At 43.9% G+C, this 21,768-nt stretch overlaps 1 protein-coding gene across 1 annotated transcript in view; it reads left to right on the forward strand.

Annotated features, from left to right (window-relative positions):
• The window catches only part of EHMT1 (euchromatic histone lysine methyltransferase 1), a 1,716,251-nt gene that overhangs the window by 735,719 nt on the left and 958,764 nt on the right, over positions 1-21,768 (forward strand). Inside the window, exon 12 of the mRNA XM_044058169.1 lies at positions 5,298-5,521. Coding sequence (XP_043914104.1) covers positions 5,298-5,521 — 224 coding nt within the window. The remainder of the gene's footprint in view (positions 1-5,297; positions 5,522-21,768) is intronic.

Consider the following 21,768-nt stretch of genomic DNA (forward strand, 5'->3'; position numbering starts at 1 on the left):
TCTCCTCAGACAATTTTTAAGAGGGATCAAAAATGTAAAACCTCCAAGGAAACCACCTCTACCTGCATGGGATCTCAATTTTGTGCTGGAAAAATTAACACTTCCTCCTTTTGAACCAGCAGCATCAGCAGACTTACAGTTCTTATCTTGGAAAACTGCCTTCCTTCTAGCAATCACTTCAGCAAGAAGGGTATCCGAGTTACAGGCCTTAATGGCAGTGCAGCCTTTCCTTATCTTTCACCAGGATAGAGTGTCTCTGAGAACCAATCCTACTTTCATGCCAAAGGTGGTATCCAGAGTATCCTTGAACCAAGCTATTCATTTACCTACGTTCTTCCCTAACCCACAGAACGGGGGGGGGAAAACTACTGCACACCTTGGATGTACACAGACAACTGCGTTATCTGGACAGAACTAAGACCAACAGAAAAATTGACCAGCTTCTGGTAGCATATGCAACAGGAGTGCAAGGAAAAGCAATTTCCAAACAGACAATTTCAAAATGGATAGGAAATTGCATTTGATTCTGTTACTCTTTTCATGGAAAGACAACTCCTGAAAATATCAGGCCTCACTCCACAAGAACTACAGCCACCACTACAGCTTTCCTACGAGGAGTGGCTACCAAAGACATTTTAGAAGCTGCTACTTGGAGCTCCGTGCATACATTTGCCAAGCATTACAATCTTCCTTTATACTCCAGATCCCGAGCAGGTTTCGCAACTGCAGTTTTACAAGGGATCTTAACTACACCATCATTATCTTAGTGCCTCCTCCCCCAGTTTGGCTATGGTATTCTACCCATATGTTATGACTGCAGATGCATCCTTGAAGGACATAGTACAGTTTTGTACCTACCATAAATGTAGATGTCCGATAGGTATGCATCTGCAGTCAGGATTACCCACCCTCCTTCCCCTCTGTGGTATTCCTAGGGTACTTACCCCTCTCTTAGTTAACTGGGGGAATCTATTATGGTGTATTTGTTTGTATGTATATATGTATATATACATTTTGATTTCTACTGTTTGGAATTTTCTACTTTATCCAAATTTAGCCTTCCTAGAGGGCACCTGGCATCTGGGGCAAGAAACACTGAGGAAAATGGCGTCGGCTGATGCCTTTATACCCCAGGAGCTATGACGTCGGGTGAAGAGCGACATCAGCCGAGGCCAGACCCAGACTTTGGAATCCGGCCGACCGAAGGGCTGCCTGAGGCAGGACAACCCATATGACTGCAGATGCATACCTATCGGACATCTACATTTATGGTAGGTACAAAACTGTACTTTTCCCTCCCGCCATCCCCCTTTATTCTCTTTCTCCTTTTATTACCTTTCTACCTTGTTGTTCTCCTTTCCTTACAAGGGACATATTGGTATTTATTTTCCACTGGTGGGGTTATTCCACCAGAACCTGGCCTCCTACTTTGGGGGCTCCTGACAGTTTAAGGCACAAAAAACTGATGTAATGGCTTCAGCTGCCTTACTTTATACTACTGACAACCTGACGCCAGTCTTCAAGCATCAGCATCTGATGCAGAAATACTTTGCCTCTGGTATTCGGGCCAGCCGAGGGCTAACCCTGGTAGGGATAACCCAAATGTGATGACTGCAGTGAATACACTCTTAACATCTACATTTATGGTAAGTGTACATAACTGTACTATGTCCTTTTATCCCACCCTCCTACCCCTTGAATAAGCTTTCCTGGATGATTCGAGACTTTTCCAGCTATCCTTGGACTGGGGTCCAGCTGGGGTATTCACTTCTGAGGAAGGTATGTGCAGACGTCACTTTTATGGCCTACGCACGCTGTGGCCAACATCAGACTTCCCATGTTCCTTGCAATGACTAAAGCTTTTGTATACTGGCCGGACGTTCAAGTCACTAGGTGGAGGCTATCCCAAAGATTAGGAATACTGCAACATAGAAAAGGACTTTCATGGCTCTGGTAAGATTTCACACAAGTATTATTTTTCACATCTTTTTCCCCACCTAGCCTAAGGCTTTTACCATATATTACTGTAGAGGATAGACTTGATCACTGAACAAGAGGACTCTAATTCACCCAAACCTGAAGAAACTCAAAGTCTCACTTTATGTATTATCTTTTAATTCCTTTTAGGCTTCTTTATTCTGAGGATTCTACTTTAGTAGAATATATTGCTAAATATCCTCTGTGTTTCCTCTTACACTCGGTCACTATCTTTCTGTCATAGAGCAGAGCCTGTAGTCACTACATCTGACCTCGATACTGCAGGACCTTTACCACAAGGCCCTACTCCTACTAGTTTACTGGAAATGTTGTTATTGTGTAATGTAAACACACTGGTACACTTATCATGAAGAACCTTGCTGTCTATTGACTTTAATCAGCTGATTAAATGCCTGCTCTGTGATTGAAAGCCTCAGAGATATGTGCACTCTAAGGACCACTTACTAAGTTGTCCACTGTCCCGTTTTTCTTGACCAGTAGACTGTATTGCATATGCCAGTTATTTAGCCCCAGGAAATGAGAGAAAACCTGTTTTACTTTGTATCTCTTTAATTGATTTGTACTGGCTATAAACGGATAGCTCAAAAACGGCAATGTTCTGCATCAAACACAGGAAGCTCAGTGTTTAGCGATTTTTGATTGGCCCGTATGCCGGTATACGGGTCAATCAAAGAAAAAGAAAAAAACAAAGTGGAGGCTGTCCAGGATTTAAACCGGCAGTGCGGGACTCTGGATCAGGCAGCTGATCCCGGGACAGTCCCGCCCAAATAGGGACGTCTGGCACCCCTGTTTGCATCCCTTCTGGCGACAATGCAGCTAATACTGCAAGATATCCTACAGTGGATATCCATGACATTTCCACAAGAAAAAATACTAGGTGATATGAATGTCGGTCGGTTGGACGTAAACTCAACTCCTCTACGTCTAGCATGAACATAAATGATTTTGCGCAACTAATTTAATAGCCCCACACATTATAGCAAGACATCAAATTCTGTGAGACTGACTGCTAGTATCAGACCCTAGTAAATATACCACCCCAGGTGTAGTGTCAAATTCTCTGTGATTATTTCCCAATCTATACAACCAGACATCTCACACAGAGTTAAACAGAATATTTATAAAACAACACACAACCTTTCCAGGTTTAACCCAGAAGTGTTCATTAGTACACTATCTTCTATTAACTAGAACTTACTAAAAATCTTCCCGTTAGACAATGCTGTAAATGAATTTGGTTATCTTTTCTAAATATCCTAAATAGCTTTGCACATCCTAAAAGGAAGAGACTAAAAAATATGCAATTTGGCTATCCAGAAAGAGTAAAATGCTAATGCGGGCTAGAGAAAAGGTATGGAAGGAATGGCAAAAATATAAAATACCTTAATATTTTAAAGTTGAGAGTGCTTTACAATCATACTAAAATGCAAATAAATGAAGACAAACTGTACTGTAATAACTTTCAGAATAATACTAAACACAACCCTAAAAAAGTTTGGACATCCATTAAAGAAATCTCACATACCAGCGAAAAAGTCAACACAAACCCCTCTCCCAGTAACTCGCCACTCGAAACTGCAATACAGTTCAACTCTTATTTTATAGATAGTATAGCATCTCTAATAAAGGATTCCTCAACATCCAGTTTCAGCCATTCCCAGCAGCCACATAACACCGCATCCTCTTGCACTTTCAAACCTGTGCCCACATCCAAACTTGAACCATGCTCTTCTTCAGCTGATTACCTTCAACTGAGTACCTAAAAATAGCAGCCCATCTTGATCCTTGTAAATAGGTCAGTCCAGGAATTCTGTGTTCCTTCTCTCAAGAAAGGATTGCACATTATCCCATTGCACAAAGTAGGAAATTCAACAGACATTAAGAACTGTAGACCTCTAGTAGTCTTATCTCCCCTCACCAAAATACTTGAAAAATGTATTCAAAAACAGTTGCTATACCTTCTCTTGCGGGCTGAACTCCTATCTCCTACACAACATGGCTTCTGTCCTTACCATAATATTAGCACTGCCCTTCTAATTTTATATATATGTATTGTCAGTAAAGCTAGAGACAATGGCAAACTAGTGTCTTCCTCATCTCTAGACTTGTCTAAAGCCTTCTAAGCAGTTTGTGGTACATAGATATGTAAACAATTCTTTACGTAATTGTTTTTCATAGGGTACTATTTTTTCTTTAAGTCATGTGATTATATTTGTATAAATAGTGTGTTTTATGACTGCAGTAGTTCTGATGAAGTCCTGATTCGGATGAAAGCGCTAAACTTGTTTACTGCGTTTTTATTATTTTGAATGAACTGCAGTGTGAGTTTACCGTTTCGGCTCAGCTGTTCTGTCACCTTATCTGGTTATTGGTTTAATTTTTTGCTTGGTGTTCCTTTCTCTCTCTTGTTAGTGTCCAACCTTTCATACAACTCTCCATACACCTTATCCTTAGCCTTTGCCACATCTCTCTTCACTTTACGCCTCATCTTGTACTGCTGTCTACTTTCTACATCTCTCTGACAATCCTACTTCTACGGTAACCTTTTCCTCTGTATACTCTCCTGTACTTCCTCATTCCACCACCAGGTCTCCTTGTCCTCCTTCCTCTGTCCAGATGTCAAATTAAATGTCTTTGGTGCAAATGTATGGAGCAGATATGTGGACAACAGTGCAAAACATGAAATAATGGCAAGCAAAATTTAAAGTTGTCTGGGGGCCACTAGAGCCTTGACTCCAAGTGGTCAGTCATGACTAGATGAAGCTGCCTTTCCATCCACTCCCCAAAGTCAATCCCAAACCAACCCATTTTGTCCCATTTCTTCCTACCTCAGAGCCACAGGGTACTTTTTGTTAAACTCAAAAAAAATAAATAAAAATTCATCACTCCAGGACCAGTGGGCCCTAAACATCATCCATTGTGGTTACTGTATATATATATTTTTTGAAGCTGCAAATACAGGGGATTCCCCCCTCTTCAATGCAGTCACTGGGAGACTGCATTCCAACATTGTTTGTATATGAGATCTTTCTGGATTCATTTGTACATGACTAGGTTTAACGTTTGCAGGAATAACTACTACTAAAGAAATAGCTGGATTTATGCAGCTCAAGTAGTGAATAAATGTGAATGTTATGATTGTATCTTAAAAGTTGACATGTCCTTGAACGTCTGCTTTTATGGTGAATTATTCTTATAGCTCTACTGCTACTAGTGTTCAATGTGTTGTGAATCTCTAAGACTTGTTTGAGAGAGTGAGTATAACATTACCTTTTTACATTTATATATCCTCCATTTAGGGCACTTTCATGGAATGCCAACCAGACAGCACCATCTCACATCGATTTCACAAAGGTTGTGCTACCAGGGTGAAAGGAGCAACATATTGTCCACATTGTGGAGAAGAGGCTTCTAAAGCAAAAGAGGTCACTATTTCAAAGGCAGATTCTACCTCCATGATTCCTGTTACTTCAGATGATGAAAATGCTGTGACATTGGATAGCAAAACTGATGGTGCTGAAAGGTAGTTAAGTGCAACCTAGTGATTTTTCCCTGGTAGTTTTCTAGTATTTTAACATCTGCAGTTAAAAAAAAAAAAAAAAAGTTAAGATGCCACTTTGGTAGTATATTACTGAACAAACCCTTTTTATTATCAGTTAAGTCATAAGTCACAGAACTATCTGAGAAAATGTCTACAGCGCAAATTGTTTAAACTGGGCAGAAATCCCATGCTAAGAATATTGAAAACAGAAGAATGTAGTACCCAGATAAGAATATGGTCTCTCTTTATGGAGACTTGGTTCTTAAAAGGGAAGTGATTGTTTTTGTTATTGTCCAGGCAGACAACTTCCCTTTAGCATAAGAGGTAGGCAGTTGTATTGTCTCTCTTGAAATAGTCTTGAGGGGTCAGGAGGGTGTGCATGTGTGTATACATCTGTTTGTGTGTGTATATGGGTGCACTTCACTATCTCGAAATACTGAAGTTTCAAATTTCAGTATCTCGAGACTAAAATATTGAAAGCCTAGTTGCGCGAAAGTCCACATAACCAAATCCAGATGTCCTTCAAGAATGCAACTGCAGTCATAACATATGGGTTGTCCTGCCGCAGGCAGCCCTCGGTCGTCCGGATTCCAAAGTCTGGGTCCGGCGTCGGCTGGTGTCGCCTCCTCTCCGACGTCACAATGGCTGGAGTATAAAGGCATTGGCTGACGCCATCTTCTTCAGTCTTTCTTGCCGCGCGGTGCCTGAAGCAGAAGCAGTTCGCAAGTGCCGGTCGGTCAGCTCCTGTGTTTTCAGTTACCGAAGTCATCTAAAAGCTAAATACCCCATTGGGGAACATTTTTTCTTGCCTCAGCCGATGTCAGAACAAATTGAGAAAGTTAATAATTGTTTGTCTTGTGGTAAACAAGTACCTCATATGGACTTCCATTCTTACTGGCTCCCTTGCCTGGGCCCAGACCAGGACGTCTCGGCCTGTGCTGCCTGTGCTTGCTTTAATAAGCGCACTCTGAGGCGCCGGGCGGAATTTGCCGAAGAATTTTTTCGGCGAATCCTTTGCTTATATCATGCCGTCGGAACAACCGACAACACAAACTTCTAAAAAGCGTAAGGACCAGGACCGACATCCGCGGCCCGCGTCCTCTACCGATATCACTCCTAAGCCCTCCGCGAGTGCTTTGGTCCCTTCGGAAGTGGTAATTCAACTGCTCCAGGCCGACGACACAGCGGTAACACGTCCTTCGGTCCCGGAGACTACACTAGTGCTGGTTATTGATTTTCCTCCAGAAACCGAAGTTCTGGATCTACCCGACACCATTGCCGTGGACAAGGTTACTCCTGCACATGGGGCAGCTAGGCCTCCTGTAGCCATGTCCATCAAGGCCTTTGCACGTGCCAAGGCTGCCAGCCAGGCCAAGGCCCATCCTAAACCTACTGCCCAGGCCCCTTCTTCTGATAGGCAGATCATGTCTCTGGCTGCAGACCTCATCTCCCTTATCAGGGGGTCTCAGCCTCACCCAGACAGAGGTTCTCAGCCGCCTGCAGAGAAAAGGCCTAGAACTGAGCAGGCTGACAACCTCTCTTCAGATGAAGCCTCTGGGGATTCTGAGCATTCTGATACACAAGAAGAATATTTCCAGGCCTATGAGGACTCTGATGCTGAGGAGTCAATTCCCTCTGCCTCTCCTCCTGAGGATTTTTCATTCGGTGAAGTCCTCCACTCTATGAGGGAGCATTTTAAGTGGCAGGGTCAGGAATTTTCTGATGCTAGGAAAAGGCTACTTACCTTCCTCAAGTTACTCCAGCACAGGCCTCTAGCTATCCCTCCAGTTATGGATGTCCTGGATGATGTTTTCTCTGACTCCAGTGCTAACCCTGATTCTCTCCCTCCTGCTCCTGTCAAGCCAGACAGATATTACAGGGACCCTGACACTCACAAGCCTCTCTTTAAGGCCCACTCTGTGGATCTTGAAACTATTTCACAGGGCCCCAAAGGAGTGGCTTCTTCCTCAGCTAAGAATCCACTGCCAGTGGATAGGGAAGCAAGGTCCCTAGAGAGATGGGGCAAAAAAGTTTATACCTCTACCACCCTTGCCATGAGGTCACTTAACTGCCTTTTTCATATGTTTCAGTACCAGGATTTTTTACTGGATGATTTACAGAAAAAGCTAGCCTCTCCTGAGTCTATTGATAGAAAGGCATTGCAGGATCTGGTCCATAACACTCAGCAGGTTAGCAATCATTTTTTACAGTGTGGCTATGATGCATTGGAGGCTTCATGTAGGGCAGCTATGACAGGGGCTGTAATACGTAGACATGCTTGGTTAAAAGAACAGCCACTGCCAGACCATGTTAAAGTAAAGTTACTTGATGTACCGCTAGAAAAACAAAAGCTTTTTGGTGCTAATGCACAAGATGTGTTGAAGTCCATTGAGGAAAAAGCTAAATCAGTTCAGACAGTCAAATATTTCCTCCAGGTTCAGCCTCCCAGATTCAGCAGGAATTGGCCTTCAAAGAATTGGTCCTTTCCAGACACTGACAAGTTTTAAAGGGGAAAAAAACAGGCGTGCTCGAGGTAGAGGGCAAAACCGAGGCTCCTACAAGGGCCACCAATGGCAACCACCAAATCAAGGAAGTGGCGCAGCCAGTCCAGCTGCACCACAAGGACAATCACAATGACTTGACTTTCATGCCACCTACCAAAGCTCAAAGAGAAGCACCTTTAGGCGGAAAATTATCCTTATTCTCAAACAACTGGCATATCTTAACCAAGGACAACTGGATTCTGAATTTAATAGACAAAGACTACAGATTCCACTTCCATACTTTACCAATAAGACAAGGCATGCCCAACCTGCCACATCATCAAAGGGCAGAGGCACTCATTCAAGTTTCAAAGCTGCTAAACATAAAAGCAATAGAAAAGGTCCCTCCTCAGGAACAAGGCCAGGGATTTTACTCAAGGCTGTTCCTTGTTCCAAGAAAAGAAAACAAATGGAGGCCTATACTGGACTTGTCTACTCTAAATACTTTTCTCATTGTGCCAAACTTCAAAATGGTTACCTTACAGCAACTCCTTCCCATGCTGGGCAAGGGGTCTTGGCTGGTCACTCTGGACCTCAAGGAGGCATACCTGCATGTCCCAGTCAGACACAGTTGCAGAAGATACCTCAGATTTCTTGCAGGGACAGAGCATTATCAATTCTCAGCATTGCCGTTTGGCTTATCTACTGCGCCCAGAGTGTTCACGAAATGCCTGGCATCAGTAGTGGCACACTGCAGACTCCAGGGGATTCAAATATACCCCTACCTGGACGACTGCCTGATACAAGCAGACAACAAACAAACATTGATAACAAACTTGGACTATGTCATTCAATTACTACAGGCTTTGGGATACACAGTCACCTTTCAAAAATCAAGACTACTGCCATCCCAACAGATTTTCTTCCTAGGAGCCAAACTGGACACAGAAACTCAAATGGCCTACCTCACAGAGGAAAAACAACAGCAGTTACCAGAGTACTTCAAAGGCCTAGCAAAACTCTCCCAGCTGACTGCAAGGAAGATCCTGCAGGCCCTGGGGTTCATGGCATCTTGCATCCTTCTGATGCCTTTGGCAAGACTTCATATGAGAAAGCTGCAATGGTACTTAAAAAGCTTATGGTCCCAACACAGCCAAAGCCTAGAGGACGTAATCCCACTCATTCCATGTCTGCAAAAAGAATTTTTGTGGTGGGCTCAAGCAAGTCAGTTAAACAAAGGCATGTCTTTCAACAGACCTCAAGCAGGTCAAATGATTACAACAGACGCCTCAGATCATGGATGGGGGGTGCACATGGAGGGCAGATGCATTCAAGGTCAATGGACACCAAGGGAAAGACATCTGCACATAAACCAGAAAGAGATGTTGGCAGTGATGCATTCAATCGAGACTTTCGAAAAATCACTACAACAAGGACATCTGCTAATAAGGACAGACAACACCACGGTCATGTGGTATATAAAGAAGCAGGGAGGCACTCATTCTTATCCCCTCTGCAGACTAACATTGATTCTCTGGGAAAAGTCCCTGAGTCTGAAGATACATTTACAAGCCCAGTTTGTGCCAGGCAAGGAAAATGTACTGGTGGACAAGCTGAGCAGAAATTTCTTGGATCCACACGAATGGATGCTGCATCCTCATATTTTCACACAAATAACAAGGGCATGGGGAAGACCGGACATAGATCTCTTTGCTTCTCACATGAATCATCGCCTGGAAAAGTTCTGTACAAGGACCCACCATCCTCTAGCCTGGAAAACGAATGCTCTCTCCTTCAGCTGGAATGCCCTAAAAATTTATGCATTCCCTCCTCTACCACTGCTGACCAAGGTGATACTGAAGATCAAAGCAGAACAACCAACAGGCATTTTGATAGCTCCAGACTGGCCAAGGCAACACTGGTACCCATTGCTGTTGAGCATAACTCGGATAAAACCGTGGCCTCTGCCCCTATGGCCTCTGCTTCTAGCACAACACAATTACAGGACTGTTCATCAAAACCTGAAAACTTTACATCTGACAGCCTGGAGGTTACCATAATTCCTCCCGCCATCTCTCTTTCCAAAACAGTTCAAGAGATCTTACTGGAAGCACACAGACCTTCCACCAGAAAAACCTATTCAGCCAAGTGGAAGAGGTTCAGCATCTGGAATGCCAACAGGGGTCAGGATACAACAGTACTGAGTATACCTCAGATATTGGAATACTTGGCAGAAATGTTTCATACTGGGCTCTCATATTCTTCCATAAAGATTCACGCCTCAGCAAGATACAATTGTGATCCACCAGTGTTTTCACATCCTTTGCTAAGACAGTTCCTAAGAGGGATAAAGAATGTCAAACCTCCAAGGAAACAGCCAGTACCTGCATGGGACCTCAATTTTGTTTTGGAAAAATTAACTCTTCCTCCCTTCGAGCCAGCAGCAACTTCAGAAATACAATTTCTATCATGGAAAACGGTTTTTCTATTGGCAGTCACATCAGCAAGAAGAGTCTCGGAGATACAGGCACTCATGGCAGTACCTCCTTTCCTCATTTTTCATCAGGACAGAGTCTCTCTAAGAACCAATCCTTCTTTCATGCCAAAAGTAATTTCCAGGGGGTCTCTAAATCAAGCTATTCACCTGCCTACTTTCTTCCCCAATCCTCAAAACGGGGGAAATACTGCTGCATACTTTGGACATACACAGGCAACTTCGCTACTACTTGGACAGAACTAAGGCCACCAGAAAGTCTGACCAACTGTTTGTAGCCTATGTTGCTGGAGTACAAGGAAAAGCAATCTCCAAACAAACAATTTCAAAATGGATTGGACATTGCATCAGATTCTGCTATTCTTTCCATGGTAAAGGTGTGCCAGCCAATATTAGGCCACATTCCACCAGGGCTATAGCCACATCCACAGCTTTCCTAAGAGGAGTGGCTACAAAGGACATTCTAGAGGCTGCTACATGGAGCTCCCTGCATACATTTACCAAGCACTACAACCTGCCTTTATACACCAGATCCCGAGCAGGCTTTGCTTTGGCAGTCCTGCAGGGCATTTTAGCTACACCATCCCTTCCTTAGTGCCATCCACCCCCAGCATGGCTATGATATTCAACCCATATGTTATGACTGCAGTTGCATTCTTGAAGGACATAGTACAGTTTTGTACCTACCATAATTGTAGATGTCCGATAGATATGCAACTGCAGTCGGATTTTCCCACCCCTCCTTCCCCTCTGGTATTCTCTATATGGGGCCACTACCCCTATTCCTATTAGCTGGGGGTATCTCCTATGGTGTATCTGTTTATTACTGTTGTGCATGTCTGCAATTGTTTATCCATTCACCAAATTTAGCCTTCCTATTAGGGCACCTGGCATCTGGGGCAAGAAACACTGAAGAAGATGGCGTCGGCCGATGCCTTTATACTCCAGCCGTTGTGACGTCGGAGAGGAGGCGACACCAGCCGACGCCGGACCCAGACTTTGGAATCCGGCCGACCGAGGGCTGCCTGAGGCAGGACAACCCATATGTTATGACTGCAGTTGCATATCTATCGGACATCTACATTTATGGTAGGTACAAAACTGTACTTTGTGGTGCACTGTGTTAATGGATAGCTGGAGATTTAGGTAAGTGTTTATATTTTAAGGGATTTTGGTAGGGATTTTAGTGTATGTAGGTAAGAGGGCGAGTGTGTAAGTGTTGAGAATGGTGGTGTTTGTACGTATGTTGTGTGTGTGTGCGAGGGTAATGTAATGTGTGTAGTGGTAGGTTTAATGTCTTAATCTTTTTAATATGACCTCAGAATTAGTATACATAAGTAGCAGGGGGATGGGGGGGTGCTTATATGTAGGGTAGGTTCGTTTATTTGTGTTGTGTTTGTACATGATGTCCTTCAAGGATGCATCTGCAGTCCTTACATATGGGTTGTCCTGCCTCAGGCAGCCCTTTGGTCGGCCGGATTCCAAAGTCTGGGTCCAGCATCGGCTGATGTCGCCCTCACCCTGACGTCAGAGCGCCTGGGGTATAAAAGGGTCAGCCAAAGCCATCTTCCTCAGTCTTTCTTGCCACGTGGTGCCCGAAGCAGAAGCAGTTCGCAAGTGCCGGTCGGCCAGCTCCTGTAATTTCAGCTACCGAAGACTTCAAAAGCTAAGTACCCCGTTGGGGACTCTTTCTTGCCTCAGCCGATGTCAGATCAAATGCTTGAAGTTAATAATTGCTTAACTTGTGGGAAACAAATACCTCATAAGGATTTCCACTCTTACTGCCTCCCCTGCCTAGGCCCAGACCACGACGTCTCAGCCTGTACAGCCTGTGCTTCCTTCAATCGACGCACTCTTAGGCGTCGGGCGGAGTTTGCAGAGGAATTTTTTGGGGCTAGTTTCAGTTACAATATGCCGTCGGAGACTCCGACTTCTCACTTACCCAAAAAACGGAAGGACAAGGACCGACACACGCGGACCGTGGTTTCGGCCGAAACCACGCCTAGGCTTACCGCGAGTGTCTCGGTCTCGACTGAAATCGAGTCCTTGGTTCTTCCTACCATCGAAACCGCACAACCGACAACCTCGGCCCCGGAGGCCTCCTCTGAGTCGGTTATAGAATTTCCCTCTGAGACCGGTGCTCCGGAAATATCCGACACCATTTCTCTAGATAAAACTACACCAGCACGTGGAGCAGCCAGGCCTCCTGCATCCATGTCCATAAAGGCATTCACTCAGGTTAAAGCTGCTAAACAGGCAAAATCTCTGCCCCCCAAGGCTATTCCTCAGGGATCCACTACTGGTTCACAGATCTTAACCTTAGCTGAGGACCTTATTTTTTTAATTAGGGGCTCTCAGCCCCCTCTAGACAAAAGGCCCAGGGTTGAGCATACAGATCCCCAGTCTTCTGATGAGGCTTCAGATGACTCTGCCCTATCAGACTACCAGGAGGAGGCCTTTACGGCCTACGAGGACTCCGATGCAGAGAAATCTATTCCTTCGGCCTCCCCTCCTGAAGAGTTGTCCTTTGGGGACACCCTTCACTCCATGAGAGAGCATTTCAAATGGCAGGGCCAGGAATTCTCTGATTCCAGGAAGAGATTAAGGACTTTTTTTGCATTTACCTCAGCATAGACCTTTGGCTATTCCTCCTGTTTTGAATGTCATTGATGATGTGATGTCCTTCAAGGATGCATCTGCAGTCATCACATATGGGTTGTCCTGCCTCAGGCAGCCCTTCGGTCGGCCGGATTCCAAAGTCTGGGTCCGGCGGTGGCTGATGTCGCACATTCCCCGACGTCAGAGCGCCTGGGGTATAAAAGCATCAGCCGACGCCATCTTCCCCAGTCTTTCTTGCCGCGTGGTGCCCCAAGCAGTTCGCAAGTGCCGGTCGGCCAGCTCCTGTAATTCAGCTAACCGAAGACTTCACAAGCTAAGTACCCCGTTGGGGACTCTTTCTTGCCTCAGTCGACGTCAGATAAAGTTAATAATTGTTTAACCAGATAAAGTTAATAATTGTTTAACTTGTGGGAAACAAATACCTCATAAGGATTTCCACTCTTACTGCCTCCCCTGCTTAGGCCCAGACCACGACGTCTCGGCCTGTTCAGCCTGTGCTTCCTTCAACCGACGCACTCTTAGACATCGGTCGGAGTTCGCAGAGGAGTTTTTTGGGGCTAGTTTTTCATATAAAATGCCGTCGGAAAACCCGACTTCACATTTACCTAAGAAACGGAAAGACAAGTACCGACACACGCGGGCCGCGGTTTTGGCTGAAACCACGGCTAGGCCTACCGCGAGTGTCTCGGTCTCGGCTGATACAGAGTCCTTGGTACTTCCGAACCCTGAAACCGTTCAACCGACAGCCTCGGCCCCGGCCGAGTCGGTTATTGAATTCCCTTCAGAAACTGGTGTCTTGGAAGCTTCCGACACCATTCCACTAGACAAAACTACACCAGCACGTGGTGCAGCCAGACCTCCTGCATCCATGTCCATAAATGCTTTTACCAGGGCTAAAGCTGCTAAACACACAAAAGCTATGCCTCCCAGGGTTATTCCTCAGGGACCCACTTCTAGTTCTCAGATCCTAACTTTGGCAGAGGACCTTATCTCCCTAATCAGGGGCTGTCAGCCCCATCCGGACAGGGGCTCTCAACCACCTCTAGCAAAAGGCCCAGGGTTGACCCCCCTGATCCCCACTCCTCAGAGGAGGTCTCTGATGGCTCTGATCACTCTGACTACCAGGAGGAGGCTTTTTCGGCATACGAGGATTCGGATGCAGAGGAGTCTATCCCCTCAGCCTCCCTTCCTGAAGAGCTATCCTTCGGGGAGACCCTTCACTCTGAGAGAACACTTCAAATGGCAGGGCCAGGAATATTCTGACTCCAGAACCTTTCTACATTTACCTCAGCATAGACCTTTGGCTATTCCTCCTGTTTTAAATGTCATTGATGATGTGTACTCTGAGTCTAGCATTTCCCCTGACTCCCTTCCTCCGGCTCCTGTCAAACCCGACAAGTACTACAGAGTCCCAGACTCGCATCATTTCCTTTACAAGGGCCACTCTGCTGACCCAGAAACTATTTCCCAGGGCCCTAAAGGGGTTGCAACCACCACTACTAAAAATCCACTCCCTTCTGAAAAGGGAGTCCAGGGCTTTAGAGAGATGGGGTAAAAAAGTGTGTACTCCTTCCACTCTTTCTATGAGGGCATTAAATTGTCAATTCCATATGATACAGTACCAAGAGTATTTGTTAGATGAATTGCATAAAAAACTATCTTCGCCTGAACCCCTAGATCGCAAGGCACTTCAGGATCTGGTACATAACTCCCAGCAGGTTAGCAACCATTTCTTGCAGTGTGGTTATGATGCATTGGAAGCTTCATGTAGGTCAGCAATGACAGGTGCAGTCATACGTAGACATGCTTGGCTGAAGGAACAAACTCTGCCAGATCATGTTAAAGCAAAGCTTCTAGATGCTCCGTTGGAAAAGCAAAAGTTATTTGGCTTCACGGCTCAGGAGGTCTTAAAGAAATTTGAGGAAAAGGCTAAATCTGTACAAACAGTCAAAGATTTTCTCCAGGTCCAACCACCAAGATTCAGCAGAAATTGGCCTAAGAATTGGTCCTTTCCGGACACAGACAGATCTCAGAGGCAGAAACAGGCGTGCCAGAGGTAGAGGGCAAGCTCGAGGCTCCTACAGAGGATGTCAATGGCAGCCTCCTAACCAGAGAGGTACTGCAGGGCCTACAACTACTACACAAGGACCATCTCAATGACTTGACTTTGACCCCGCCAACCAGGGCTCAATTGGAAGCACCTTTGGGCGGAAAGCTATCTTTATTCTCAAAAAATTGGTACAGTATTACAAAGGACAAATGGATACTGCAAATAATAGACAAAGGATGCAGATTCCATTTTCATACATTACCAAATAGACAAGGCATGCCAAACCTGCCACCAAACCAAAGGGCAGAAGCTTTCAAGCAAATTTCCAAACTACTACAAATGAAAGCGATAGTTTCCCTCACACAACAAGGCCAAGGATTTTATTCCAGACTATTCCTTGTTCCAAGAAAAGAAAAGCAATGGAGGCCTGTTCTGGACTTGTCCGCACTAAATACTTACCTCATCGTGCCAAAATTCAAAATGCTGACCTTACAGCAACTCCTTCCCATGCTGGGCAAGGGGTCTTGGCTGGTAACTCTGGACCTCAAGGAGGCATACCTGCATGTCCTTATCAGACAAAGTTGCAGAAGACACCTCAGATTTCTTGCAGGTTCAGAGCATCATCAATTCTCAGCATTGCCTTTTGGCTTGTCTACTGCGCCCAGAGTATTCACAAAATGCCTGGCATCAGTAATTGCACATTGCAGACTTCAGGGGATTCAAATATACCCATACCTGGACGACTGCCTCATACAAGCGGACAGCCAGCTAACACTGGTAAAACACTTAAACTATGCCATCCGACTACTACAGGCCTTGGGATACACAGTCAACATTCAGAAATCAAGACTTGTTCCATCCCAACGAATAATTTTCCTGGGTGCAAAACTGTATACAAACACCCAAATGGCTTTTCTCACAGAAGAAAAACAAGCACAATTACCAGATTACTTCAGAAATCTGACAACACAAACCCAGCTTACTGCAAGGAAGATCCTGCAGGCCCTGGGTTTCATGGCATCTTGCATTCTTCTGATTCCACTAGCAAGGCTGCATATGAGGAAACTACAATGGTACCTAAGGAGTCTATGGTCTCAGCACAGTGACAGCCTAGAAACTTTGATCCCCCTCATTCCATGCCTTCAAAAGGAATTCCTGTGGTGGGCAAAAGCAAGCCAATCAAACAAGGGCCTGCTTTTCAGCAAACAATATACCAGCCAAACCATTACAACAGACTCCTCAGACCATGGATGGGGAGCACACATGGAGGGCAAATGCATTCAAGGACAATGGACACAAAAAGAGTTCCATCTGCACATCAAACAAAAGGAAATGCTGGCAGTTATACATTCCATCAAGGCCTTCAAGCACTTCCTGCACCAAGGTCACCTGTTAATAAAGACAGACAATACCACAGTTATGTGGTACATAAACAAGGAGGTACCCATTCATACCCTCTTTGCAGGCTGGCAATGAATCTGTGGGAACTTTCCCTAAACCTCAATATAGAGCTCCATTCCCAGTTCGTACCAGGAAAAGACAATGTACTGGCGGACAGCCTGAGCAGAAACATCATGGATCCACATGAATGGATGTTGCACCCAGATATCTTTCTCCAGATAACACAATCATGGGGAGGGCCGGACATAGATCTATTTGCCTCCCACCACAACCATCAACTGAGGAAATTCTGCACAAGGACATACCATCCTCAAGCATGGAAAGTGGACGCCCTCTCCTTCAGCTGGAAAACTCTAACAGTATATGCATTCCCACCGCTGCCATTAATGACCAAGGTCTTACTGAAGATCAGGACAGAGCAACCAAAAGTAATTCTGATAGCTCCGGACTGGCCAAGACAACACTGGTACCCACTGTTAAGGAGCATGTCATACACGAAACCTTGGCCTCTACCACAATGGCCACTTCTACTGACACAACACAATTGCAAGACTCTGCACTCCAGCCTCAAAACCTTACAGCTGACGGCCTGGAAAATACCTTGACTCCTTGCCAGGATAAGCTATCCAAGAGGGTACAGGATATCATCATGGAAGCCCGGCAGCCTTCCACAAGAAAAGCATATTCAGCAAAATGGAAAAGATTTCGTACCTGGAACACCACAAAGGGTCAAGATCCGACAGTCATGAGCATTCCACATATTTTGGAATACTTGGCTGAAATGCTCCATAATGGCCTTTCTTATTCCTCCATAAAGATTCATGCTTTAGCAATTTCAGCAGAGTACAACACTGATCCACCTGTATTCTCTCATCCTCTACTAAGGCAGTTTCTAAGAGGGATAAAAAACATCAACCCTCCAAGGAAACCACCAGTGCCTACATGGGACCTTAACTTCATGTTGGAAAAATTAACTCTCCCTCCCTTTGAACCAGCAGCATCTTCAGAACTACAGTTCCTATCTTGGAAGACTGCCTTCTTTCTGGCCATAACCTCAGCAAGAAGAGTATCTGAATTACAGGCCCTCATGGCAGTTCAGCCATTTCTCATTTTTCATCAGGAGAGAGTCTCTTTGAGAACCAATCCTTCTTTCATGCCAAAGGGTGGTATCCAGGGTTTCACTGAACCAAGCTATTCACCTGCTGACCTTCTTTCCAAATCCACAAAATAAAGGAGAGAAACTTCTGCATACTTTGGACATCCACAGACAGTTGCGCTACTACTTGGACAGAACTAAGACTTACAGAAAAACTGACCAACTCTTTGTAGCATATGCTGCTGGTGTACAAGGAAAAGCAATTTCCAAACAGACAATTTCAAAATGGATAGGAAGTTGCATTCGATTCTGTTACTCCTTTCATGGAAAAGCTGTGCCAGTTAACATAAGGCCTCATTCCACCAGAGCAACAGCCACCTCCACAGCCTTCTTAAGAGGGGTGGCTACAAAGGACATTTTAGAAGCTGCTACATGGAGCTCTGTGCATACATTTTCCAAGCATTACAACTTGCCCTTATATTCCAGATCCAGAGCAGGCTTTGCTAGTGCAGTCCTGCAGGGCATATTAGCTACACCATCCTTCTCTTGGGTCCTACCCTCCCCCAGCTTAGCTGTGGTATTCTACCCATATGTAAGGACTGCAGATGCATCCTTGAAGGACATAGTACAGTTTTGTACCTACCATAAATGTAGATGTCCGATAGGTATGCATCTGCAGTCAGGTTTTCCCTCCCTCCTACCCCTCTGTGGTATACTATGGGTACATATCCCTCATTTTAGCTACCTGGGGTTATCTTTTATGGTGTATTTGTTTTTTATTGATGTTCATGTTTGGAATTTTTTCCATCTCTCCAAATTTAGCCTTACTTAGAGGGCAATTGGCATCTGGGGCAAGAAAAACTGAGGAAGATGGCGTCGGCTGATGCTTTTATATCCCAGGCGCTCTGACGTCGGGAGAGGGGTGACATCAGCCAACGCCGGACCCAGACTTTGGAATCAAGCGACCAAGGGCTGCCTGAGGCAGGACAACCCATATGTAAGGACTGCAGATGCATACCTATCGGACATCTACATTTATGGTAGGTACAAAACTGTACTTTTTCTTAAGTTACAGAATCACTTCTATTAGCAAATGAACCAGGCATTTTTTTTTATTTTCCATCTAAACATATTTTCATAGGCTTTAATGTTCCTATACATCTGTTTTCCAATTCACCCTCATGCATTTGTATACATTTTGTAAATTCCGTCCATTTATAGGTTCATAGGTAGGTACTAGGCTATTGGCCCTAGGGCCTATACAAGCCTAGCCAAAAAGGTACCCTGGCTTTCGCCACCCAAGAAAATTATTTTCCTGTGCCCCCTGTCAAGCAGAACCACAGAAGTGATCCCCAGGGTGAATTTCCTATTACCCATCCAATCAGCAAGATTTTTCTTGAGGAGTGCTAATGAGGAGCTCTATTTGACATTTATATTTGGGGTCCTAAGCATGTTCTGCAGCTTTATAATTTACAATAAAGAAGTTGTAAAAATTTTCCTTTGTTTACAGTGAGACTCCCATGCCCAGGCCCAGCAATCAAGGAGCCTCAAGCCTCACCACTCACACCAGAGAGGGCATCTCACATATGAGGAAAGGATAACAGATACACACAGTAAAGTGCAATTTCCCATAAGAACACACAGAGATCACAGTCAGTCCGAGGATGGTTGCTCCCTTGCTCTCCAGGTCCCCAATAAGACTCCCCACTGGCACAGCACTAGGGTCCAGATTTTAACTTAGTGGGCAAGCTAAAACCTCTAGCACCCTCTGTCCAACTAGTGCTTTGCGTCCCTGCCCAAGTAGCTGACAAACACACATGCACTTTCAGATAAGAGTTTATACAACCACACAGACACTCCTGGGGAAGGCTGGCACACTTTCTCCAGCTGTGCCCCTTTCTCCCAGACTATATGGTAGTTCCCCTTGCCACCACCCACAAATACTTATCAGCTACTCAAAAGCCCTTAAAAGGGTGTCCAATTATTACTGTGCAGTATTATCCGATTTGTTAGTTGTGACTAAACAGTCAATGCTTATTTAGAGTGACTTGGGCAGTAAATTCTATAAATATGCAGTGTACTCTAGAGCTTAAATTATCTCTACATAAAACAGCCACAGTTGGAAGGTTTTAAAATATTTAATAATAATAAATTAAAACCACAAGACAGTACTTTCTACTACAGAGTGCTAATCAAGAGTTCATAGATCACACAGAAATACTTAAAATAATTCAGTAGTACAGTTATGACATCACAGAAAAACAATTAGTCTAATCTTTCTAGTTCCTAGCTATTTCTAAAAGAAAATACCAGTCTAAGGTAACTTACTTTTATAGCGAGACAGTGCTGTGAGATGGATAATCAAGACAAAAATGCGTAATGCCTTCTCATTCTCTGTTTAAATTGCTATATTCAGTCCTGATTCCCATTGCATCATTTTTACACTTTCTTGGGGTTCCTAGGCTGACAGATACTACATTCTTTTGCTATCTTGCAACTGCAGGAAACTACAGCCATAAAAGACATTCCACATGTAAACTCTAGTAATATTCCTTAAGTTAAAACAATAGGCAGGATGCTTCACTCCAGACTCGTCAACTCCAAATTTTAACTTCAAAGGGACAGAAATGAAATAATTTTAATTTCAAAGGACAGACAAGAAATGCTTGACTTGGCTTTCTTTACAGCAGAGGGCAATGTTGCAACATTGTTTCAAGTTCAGCATTTCACAGCATATTCTTTCATTTAAGAAAACAAGCTTCTAATTCAACATTCATATTTACAATTGATAAAATTATCTGCACAATTCTATCTGGCTAGGCTGGCAGCTTTCACATATAGTAGTTCACCAAAGCTCTAAAAGCAACCTCAAACTTAAATGTTTGATTTCAACTTAATAAAGTCAGTATTGTCCATACTAACCACTGGCCCTCCATTAACTCAGAGCCTTTTTGTGGCCATATTTGCTTACAAATATGCCTTTAGTAATCTTCTGTTCCATACTGCAGATCTTAGCATTTTAGAATTGAACGTCAAGTCTTGAAACAGTGAAAAACAAGCATTGCCATTTCCTTCTGTGTCCCTTAACCACAGCGTATTATTTCCTGGTTCATTGCTGCTGTTTGAAAAGACATAACATACGTAACATTTTGTAATAGGCTCATCACATATAAGGTGTGGTCTGAAGTTGGCATCTTCAAGTAACATTTCATGGCCGTTTCCATAGAGTCAGTCCAAACAATATTGAAAAATTCCCAGGAATAGTTATGTGACCCTAAACTAGGTGGGCAGAATAAAATATACCATTCAGTCCAGAAACTCCAGGACTCAACCAATACTTCATTTAAACAGCACACTGTCTCTTGCACCTTTCTAGGTCGGTAGTTAAGGTGGAAGGATTAACAGTACATGAATCATAAAGTATTAAATGAGAAGAGGAAACATTAACTTGGGCCCTGTGGATAAACCAGGGCTTGGATATTTTAATTGTATTTTTTTGAGGAGCTAGATGGTGCCATACGGTTATGAAAATTTGGATGAATGTGGTAGCTATTGAGAAAAATAAATGAACTGCTTCCTGTATTTGTTGGTTACAGATTGTTTAATATCTTTTCATCTATTTGTGTATGCAGTTACAGTATTAATTGGCACCTAAGCAGGAATGCACAGTATATTGAATGTTTGATTTTTTTTGTGTATAGATTGTACATGAAAATGGAATATTTTTGTGTAATATTGATTAAAATGTTACTGTTTTTTATGGATCACATGGCCATCTGATTTTTGCTGGTCACAACATCATCATCATGATTTGCTAATTCTACTACACTGCAATGAAAAAATATTTGCCCCCTTCCTGATTTATTTGTCGCATTTAAATGTTTCAGGTCATCAAACAAATTTAAATATTAGGCAAAGATAACCCAAGTAAACACACAATGCAGTTTTTAAGTTTTGATTTTATTTGAGGGAAAAAAATATCCAAACCTACATGGTCCTATGTGAAAAAGTAATTGCCCCCCTTGTTAAATCATGAAGTAACTGTGGTTAATCACATTTTTGGGACAGCTGAGTTCAATTTCCCCT

Source organism: Protopterus annectens, chromosome 16.part0 (assembly GCF_019279795.1).
Source record: "Protopterus annectens isolate FY-2018-M chromosome 16.part0, PAN1.0, whole genome shotgun sequence".
NCBI classification, from domain to species: Eukaryota; Metazoa; Chordata; order Ceratodontiformes; family Protopteridae; genus Protopterus; species Protopterus annectens.